This window comes from Gekko japonicus, unplaced genomic scaffold (genome assembly GCF_001447785.1).
Source record: "Gekko japonicus isolate JY-2015 unplaced genomic scaffold, Gekko_japonicus_V1.1 scaffold64, whole genome shotgun sequence".
NCBI classification, from domain to species: Eukaryota; Metazoa; Chordata; class Lepidosauria; order Squamata; family Gekkonidae; genus Gekko; species Gekko japonicus.
Genome location: NW_015170277.1, coordinates 441866 through 450516, shown reverse-complemented (window position 1 = coordinate 450516; position 8651 = coordinate 441866). Strand labels below are relative to the sequence as shown.

General features: G+C 47.6%; 1 protein-coding gene across 1 annotated transcript in view; it reads left to right on the top strand.

Moving 5' to 3' along the window:
• The window catches only part of LRRC43 (leucine rich repeat containing 43), a 34225-nt gene that overhangs the window by 7899 nt on the left and 17675 nt on the right, over positions 1 to 8651 (top strand). Inside the window, exons 5-6 of the mRNA XM_015417645.1 lie at positions 5147 to 5385; positions 7756 to 7934. Coding sequence (XP_015273131.1) covers positions 5147 to 5385; positions 7756 to 7934 — 418 coding nt within the window. The remainder of the gene's footprint in view (positions 1 to 5146; positions 5386 to 7755; positions 7935 to 8651) is intronic.

Genomic DNA, 8651 nt, shown 5'->3' with positions numbered 1-8651 from the left:
GCCCCCTGGGCTCTTTATAAATATATATATATATTCTGTAAGTCACGCTGAGCCTGCCCTGGCAAGGAGAGTAGGATACAAATTAAATAAATAAATAAATAAATAAATTCCGTTGTGTTCTGAAAATGTATTATCTTATTTATTTGTTCATTTTTTAGCCCTCCCTCCGCACAAGCAGGCTCAGGGTGGGTTATGACATGGTTTTATTTTATTTTATTTTATTTTATTTATTCGATTTATACCCTGCCCTCCCCGCAGGCTCAGGGCGGCTTGCATAAAAAGTTAGAACACATAGAACAAAGCAGATATGAAACAATCATAATCCTAAAAGTGCTAGTGGCCGTGGCGATGGCAGTAGTAAAGCTGCATAGAGATGGCAGAGACATGATAACCGATCATGATGAAATAGTCGTTGTGGAATACGGTCAGTGTTGCTGTTCAGCTTATCTTAATCCATTTACGCCGGCAGGCACAGGCCGCTGGTGGCGATTCCAGGGGGACAGGGCCTTACCACAGTTCAGTTATTAGATGTGGCTCCTTGATTAAAGGCCTGGTGGTGGAAGAGCTCCGTCTTGCAAGCCCTGTGGAACTATAGAACGTCCTGCAGGGCCTTTTTTTAAAAAAATACTTGCCCACATGGGCAAAGTTTATTAGTTTTTTTGGATTACACAAAACAAAACAAAAAGAGCAATACAGGGCCTTGATGTCTTCTGGGAGCTCGTTCCACTAGCGCGGAGCCGCCACAGAAGGCCCTGGCCCTGGTTGTGGCCAGCCTGGCGTCTTTGGTTAAAACGTACAACATAATAAATATGATAATACCTTACTCTAAAGAACAACCTTTCTAAAAGATTGCTAAAATGGTGCTAAATATTCAATGGCGTCTGCTACATGATTAAATCCCATGGGATTCTAATTGTGGGTAACTGTAAGTGGTACAATACAACGCAATGGCGGGTAAGAAGATCAGCCATGATGGGGTATAGCCGAGCAGATCAGTACAAACAGAACAGAGCTGCGGAGGCCATTATTAGAAGAGAAGAAGAGAAGAGATGGGATTTAGACCCCGCCCTTCACTCGGAGTCTCAGAGCGGCTTACAAACTCCTTTCCCTTCCCCTCCCCACAACAGACACCCTGTGAGGTAGGTGGAGCTGAGAGAGCTCTTTTGAGGACTGCTCTTGAGAGAACAGCTCCTAAAGAACTTGTGAGTGACCCAAGGTCCCACCATCAGCTGTGTGTGGAGGAGTGGAGAATCAAACCCAGCTCTCCCAGATTATTGTCCGCGCACTTAATCACTACACCAAACTGGTCTCAGAGCAGCTTACAATCTTCTTCCCTCCCCCTCCCCACAACAGACACCCTGTGAGGTAGGTGGGGCTGAGAGAGCTCTTTCGAGGACTGCTCTTGAGAGAACAGCTCCGAAAGAACTTGTGATTGACCCAAGGTCACACCAGCAGCTGCACGTGGAGGAGTGGGGAATCAAACCCGGTTCTCCCAGATTAGAGTCCACGCACTTAACCACTACACCAAACTAGCACCAATCCAGGTGGGGGTTTGGTGTTTTGGCCAAAACGCTAGAGCTTTGCCATGCGACGTCCCTGGCATGATGATGTCACTCCCGCATGGTGTCATCATTCCAGTGATGTCGCATGTGGTGACGTCGCCCTGCCCCCCCCACTCCCCGCCAGCAGAACAATTGGACCTGGCTACCCATTAGAGATGAATTGCGGCTGCCTCAGCCATAGGCCTGGTGAGGAACATCTCCATTTTACAGGCCCTGTGGAATCGCATCAAATCCCGCAGTGCCTGGATCTCAACTGGGAGAGAGTTCCATCAGGTCGGCACCAGAGCTGAAAAAACTCTGGCTCTCCCTGAGGCCAGGTGTACATCCTTTGGGCCGGGGACGACCAGTAGAGGTTGATCCTATGAACGCAAGGCCCTTCAAGGGACATACCGAGGGAGACAGTCTTGCAGATATGTTGGTTCCCGTCCGCAGAGGGCTTTAAATGTTAAAACAAGAACCTTGAACTTGAACTGGACTCCCATTGGGAGCCAGTGCAGCTAATGCGGCACCAGATGTATAGGTGCGGTTAGTGATGTCCCCATAATGACATGCGCCGCTGCATTCTGGGCCAGCTGCAATTTCCAGGTCAGTCTCAAGGGCAGCCCTGTGTAGAGCGAGTTCCAGTTACCCAGTCAGGAGGTGACAGTTGCATATGGCACCCTATGGGAGATATGTTGTTCACGGGCATGACCATGGTGGTTTAGAGTGGAGAGCAGGGTTGCCAGTTTCCAGGTGGGGCCTGGAGATCTCTTGGAAAAGCAACCAATCTCCAAACTGTGGAGATCAGTTCCCTGGAGAAAATGGGTGCTTTGAAGAGCGGACCCTGTGACATTGTACCCCACTCCACTCCACAGATCTTCAGGAATTTCTGAACCCAGATCTGGCAACCCTAGTGAAGGGACAGTTCCAAGCCCCATGTTCCCTCTAAGCCGTGTAGTCTTGTGAGCAAAAACCCTACTTTGTGAATTACCGGCATTAAAGTTCTGAGTGAGCGATTTGGCTACTGCATCGATTAGTTTCCCCTGGAGCCCTCCTTCCTGAGCCAAGACAAAAATGTGTGAGCTGGAGGCTAAAAAACTGTGAGCTACCTCACACTCACTCAGCTTAGAGGGAACACTGACCCTCCCTTTATTTTTGTCTCTCCAAACAAACCGCTGGGCAGTTGTTAGGAGAGTCCCAGCTGAACAAGGAAGGAGTCAGGAAAAGTCTTCTAATGGCCCTTTCACACTCATTGAATGACACACTTTCAATCCACTTCTAATGCACTTTGCAACTGGTTTTTGGTTTAAGACGCTGAACTGCAGACTGGAAAGGTCGGTAGTTCGGCAGTTCGAGACCCGAGTGCCGTGTGATGGAGTGAGCTCCCGTCTCTGGCCCCAGCTCCTGCCAACCTAGCAGTCCGAAAGCAAGAAATTGCAAGTAGATAAATAGGTACCGGTTCAGTGGGAAGGTAACAGCATTCCATGCGCCTCAGCGTTTAGTCATGCCGGCCACATGACCACGGAGAAGTCTTCAGACAGCGCTGGCTCTTCGGCTTTGGAACGGAGATGAGCACCGCCCCCTAGAGTTGGATTCGACTGGCTTTCAAGCAAGGGAACCCTTTAACCCTGGTCCATGGGGTCGCAAAGAGTCGGACTCGACTGTGCGACTGAACAACAAAAAAAAAAAAGACAAAATCCACTTGCAAACAATTGCTAAGGTCCATTGAAATTGGATCGAAAGTGCATTATTCAATGCGTGTGAATGACTCCATATATAATCACTTCTTCTTTCTCAGTCTGTGGGCACCTTTGGCATTGTGAGAGTGGGAGGAGAGTGCAACCCCAGAATGGCTGCTGCAGGAGGTGGAGCCAGACAGAGTACTTCTCTTCTCATACTTCCTGTGAAGGTGGAAAGCCTGAAGGGGAAGTTGAACCACACACTAAGGAAAGCCTGGCTGCGCACCAGTCCTCCTGATACTCCAGGGGCCGCCTGTTATTATAGCCATGGCAACTCTTTTCATTTTAATGAGGGCACATAGGAGTGTGTGCTCGGTATAGATTGAGCTGAATAAATGCCTGAAAAACACCAGTTAATGTGTAGTGGTTAAGTGCGCGGACTCTAATCTGGGAGAACCGGGTTTGACTCCCCACTCCTCCACTCGCAGCTGCTGGTGTGACCTTGGGTCAGCTACAAGTTCTCTCGGAGCTGTTCTCTTGAGGACATCTCTCTCTCAGAGCTCTCTCAGCCCTACCTACCTCACAGAGTGTCTATTGTGGGGAGGGGAAGGGAGAGGAGTTTGTAAACTGCTCTGAGACGCCGAGTGAAGGGCGGGGGATAAATCCAATCTCCTCCTCCTCCTCTTCTTCTTCAGTATTTTTTTGGTATTTATTCAGCCAAATCAGATTTTCTAATCTGATTTGGTTACCGATCCATCTGAGCCCGAATAAAAGCCAATATTATTCGGCTTTTATTTGGGCTCAGCCGAAGTATGCCTTCCCTTCCATCCCTGAGTCGCTTGCAGCGGGGGCACGTATCTGAGTGAAGAGAAGGCATTTAAAGCCTTCCCTTTCTGAGGTGTGCCATGGTCTCTTTATATGCCTTCCCTTCCCTTTCTGAGGCATGCCACTGCATGACTCAGGGAGGGGAGGGAAGGTATGGAGCCAAATAAATTTGACAATACCAATTATTTCCCGAATCCCAATATTATACCAATATTGGGATTTGGGAATATTATTATATACCAATATTTTTCAGGTTTGGTATACCCGAACCTGAAAAATACTGATATTTTTTGTGTGTGTGCAGACCCCTTGCAGCCAGTAACAATCCCTGCTTCACAGTGGCCCCACCCACATTGTGAAAAGCACAGCAGGTGCTACTTTGAATTACTAGTGGGTGTCATGGTGCCCCTGGGCACCACATTGGGGAACGTTGAGCTCCTTTCCCCCTAAACTCCACCCTCTCCAGACTCTGCGTCCAAATGACCCAATCTGGAGATAGCAACCCTAATTAATATGGACTTGTGGTCATGGGTGAGGGAAGGCGATATAGGAACCTAGAATGAATTAAACCACCTGCTAATTTGGAGTCTTCATTAATTAATTTTTGACAATTGTTCTGCTCATCTCCCCTTTTAATGTGGGGCTTCTGCCGCTCCCTCTAAGCTGCGGAGCCCTTTGAGCAAAAAATTCTACTTTGTGAGCTACCGGCATTAAAGTTGTGAGCGAGCGATTTGCCTTCTGCATACATTAGTTTGCTCTGGAGCCCTCCTTCCTGAGCGAAGACAAAAAAATCTGTGAGCCGGAGACTAAAAAACTGTGAACTAGCTCTCACTCACTCAGCTTAGAGGGAACACTGGCCTCCTGTCTCTCCAGGGATCTGATCCACCCTTGCCCAGTTTCAGGCATGCTGCAGCATCTGGAACCTTTCCAAAGGGGGTTCTGTGGATCCATTCCATTAATGGGTGGCACTTCCCCACCCCATGCAAGGAGTCCTCCCCAGACACATCCTGGATGGGAAGGGAAAACTCAGCATTTGCAGGATCCAACTGAAAGTCTGGGATCTCTCTTCAGGTCCCTTTTCACAGACTCCTTCCCTTTCAGGCCGAAACTCGTCTCCCTCGACTTGAGTTACAACAATTTTACGGACTTGCTGAGCCTCCTCTCCAAGCTCGGGACACTGAAGAAGCTCCGTGTCCTCATCCTGGAGGGCAACCCCCTGGCTCTGATGCCCGGCTACCGCGGCTTCACCATAGACAGCCTGCCCAAACTCTGCGCCCTGGATGATGGCAACATCACCCCCGATGAAAGGCACTCCTTCTTGAGCATCTCCTGCAATCCAGGTGGGGCTGCTGTGTTTGGAGAATCTCCTGCAATGGCGGATCGTGAAGTGGTCTGCAGGTAGTGCTCCCTGCTGTTGTCCTGGAGACCAGAGCAAAAGCAGGGGAAAGACTCCAAGGGGAGAACTGAAAGTTGACTTTGTAGCCCTTTAAACCTCTCCACCATTTTTGGTATAGCCGAAGATACTCTTAAAAAGCCTAAACAAATTCGGCTTTGTTTAGGATCAGCTATACCAGTAGCCGGTCATATTCTCTGATCTGTAATCGGCTTAAAAATACTATTTTGGGGGGTATTTTTTCGGCTCTGATTCAGGCAAATGCACACCCCTAGTGGATAGCAGCAAATTGACATGCAGAGCAAAAGGTGGGAAAGAGCCCAAGAGGAGAACTGAAAGTTAACTTTGTAGCCCTTTAAACCTCTCCACCACCAACTATTTGGCATACTCTAAAAAAGCCTAAAAACATTCGGCTTTGTTTAGGATCGACTGTACCAGTAGCCGGTCAGATTCTCTGATTTGTAATCAGCTGGAAAATACTATTTTGGGATGGGAGGTTTGCTCTAATAAAGGCAAATGCACACCCCCTAGTGGATAGCAGCAAATTGACGATACAGAGCCGTGTTCGCTTGAGCACCAGTGAAGAAACTGAAAAAGGAAAGGCCAACTTTGCAAGGCACTTGTGACCTCTTGTGGTCAAACATTGCAGGTCCTCTTGTTAATGGATTATCATAGTTTCTGGATCAGTCTCTTGGATTAAAGGCCTGCCGGGAGACTTAAGGCACCAAGACATTTTTATTCTAGCCAAGGGGCTGTTTGTTAGCAGAGTGTATCCACAGGATACAACCATCCCTTTTCACACCACGTTCTCTTTCCTTGTGCCAAACTTTTCCCCTTAAAAGAAGAAGAAGAAGGAGATTGGATTTATACCCCACCCTTCACTTGGAGTCTCAGAGCGGCTTACAAACTCCTTTCCCTTCCCCTCCCCACAACAGACACCCTGGGAGGTGGGTGGGGCTGAGAGAACTCTGACACAAACTGCTCTTTTTCAAGGACAGCTGTGCCAGAGCTTGTGACTGACCCAAGGTCACATCAGCAGGTGCAAGTGGAGGAGTGGGGAATCACACCCGGTTCTCCCAGATTAGAGTCTGCGCACTTAACCACTACACCAAACTGGCTCTGTTTAAAGGGATGCTATGTTTAATGTTTTGGCATCTCTTGTGTATGAATGATGAAAAAGCAAGAAAGAAATGGGGGTAACGAAATTATTATCATTATTATTTGATGTATTCATCGCCCTATCCGAGCTATGCTGGGCTCTGGGCGATGTACAAGAGAGGCATCATGCCATAGAACAAAATACAAATTTAAAAATCCAATACAGTAAATAAGAATAAAACCAGAATAAAATCCCAGGTGGTGATTTAGAGTTTTCCATTCCCTTTCTGGACTACTTGGCTATATGGTGGTGATGGGGGCATAGAAACTTAACAAAATATACGTACAGGAAAGAGAGGGGAAGGGGGGGAAGGGTGCCAGCCAGTATAACCAACCCTCGCTGTCTTCAGCCAGAAGCCTGGCAGAACATCTCTGTTTTACAGGCCCTGCGGAGTTGCACAAGGTCCCGCAGGGCTCTGGTGTCATTTGGCTGTCAGACGTCCCCAGCATTCAATGAAGTACACACTTGTAGAAAAGGTTTTACTTTATTTGAAAGCTAAAGATGCATAACAGGATCGCTGTTCAGAATGAGGGGAAATGATAGAACATGACAGGTTATAGTAAATTCAAACTACTGAGGCCCAATTGCGGGAGTTCCTGTGCGCGCCATTGAGCCTGGGAGCAAACGCTTCGAGACAACTTATGATATCTCTTTCTCACTCTGTTTCGTGAGATCCTCCCAACAATTAGCAAGCAGCAACCACCTGTGGCCTTGGGAGATATAAACGTTTCTGCAGGCAAAGCAATCAAGCGAATCAACAGTTGTCCATCTGAAAGTGAAAGTAGACAAGTGCATACAGACAGAGGAAAATGTAACATTGGCACCGTGCTGACATAGGCAGGGAGTTCCACCAGGTCGGGGCCAGGCCTGAAAAGGCCGTGACCCCAGTCGAGGACAGCCAGACATTATCGGGGCCAGGGATCACCAGTAAGTTATTATCAGTGGAGTGCAAAGCTCTTCCAGGGACATAGCAGAGAAGGCAGTCCCGCAGGTATGTTGGTCCCAGATCGCTCAGGGCCTTAAAGGTCAATAGCAAAACCTTGAACCTGACCTGGTACTCTACTGGAAGCCAGTGTAGCTGGTGCAAAAAGTGCAAAAGGGCATCTCCGCCCCTCCCTAACGCAAACAGGTTTGCTCCTTTCTGTGCCCTTTTTGTAGCACTACTGCAGGAGGACGTCGAAGTCATTGTCACAATTGGCAAGGTCCGAGGAATTCCCAATCCTGCAGGCTCCGAGGATCCAGAAAGTACCCCCGAGTCTCCTGTGGTCACCTACAGCTACTACGTGACATATGAGTTTGCCAAAGGCGAAAAAATCAGTGATGGGGACAACACCAAGGTATGTTTTTGAAAGGCTGACTTTTTTTTTGGTCATCTTATGGGCATGGAACAGCAGTTACTGGGGAGTGTAGGGGGGTATTTCTGGATTTCCTGCATTGCGCAGGGGGTTGGACTAGATGACTCTGGAGGTCCCTTCCAGCTCTATGATTCTATGACATAATCCTTGAGAAATATTAAGGAAAGCCACTGAGAATAATAGTTCCCTTTTATTGTACGTAGGAAAAGAGCCAATTTTTAAATGAACCTTCACACATCCTACGTTCATTTTCCAGACATTACAACTTAGTTTATTGACCTCCTGACTCAACAGAGAATTTCAGATGCTATAGAACTGTACATTATTCTTGCTGTTTGCATGTCACAGGCATTCATGTGAGCTTTATAATGACGATAATGTTGTTAACTCTTTAGTTTTCTTTCCCGTTGTTGATTCAAGTCCAGTAGCGCCTTAGATGCCTGACGAAGGGAGCGTTGACACACAAAAGGCTCATACCTGGAAAGTCTTAGAATCACAGAATCATAGAGTTGGAAGGGAGCTCCAGGGTCATCTAGTCCAACCCCCGGCACAAGGCAGGAAATTCAGAAATACCTAAGCAGCAATTTATTTCCTCTGAGTGGTCCCAATTTGATAAATGGATTTGATTTATTGTTGGCCTGGAGTTGATATTTATTTTGAATTGCATACTTTTTCTTTCTGTCAGCAAGCCACATTACA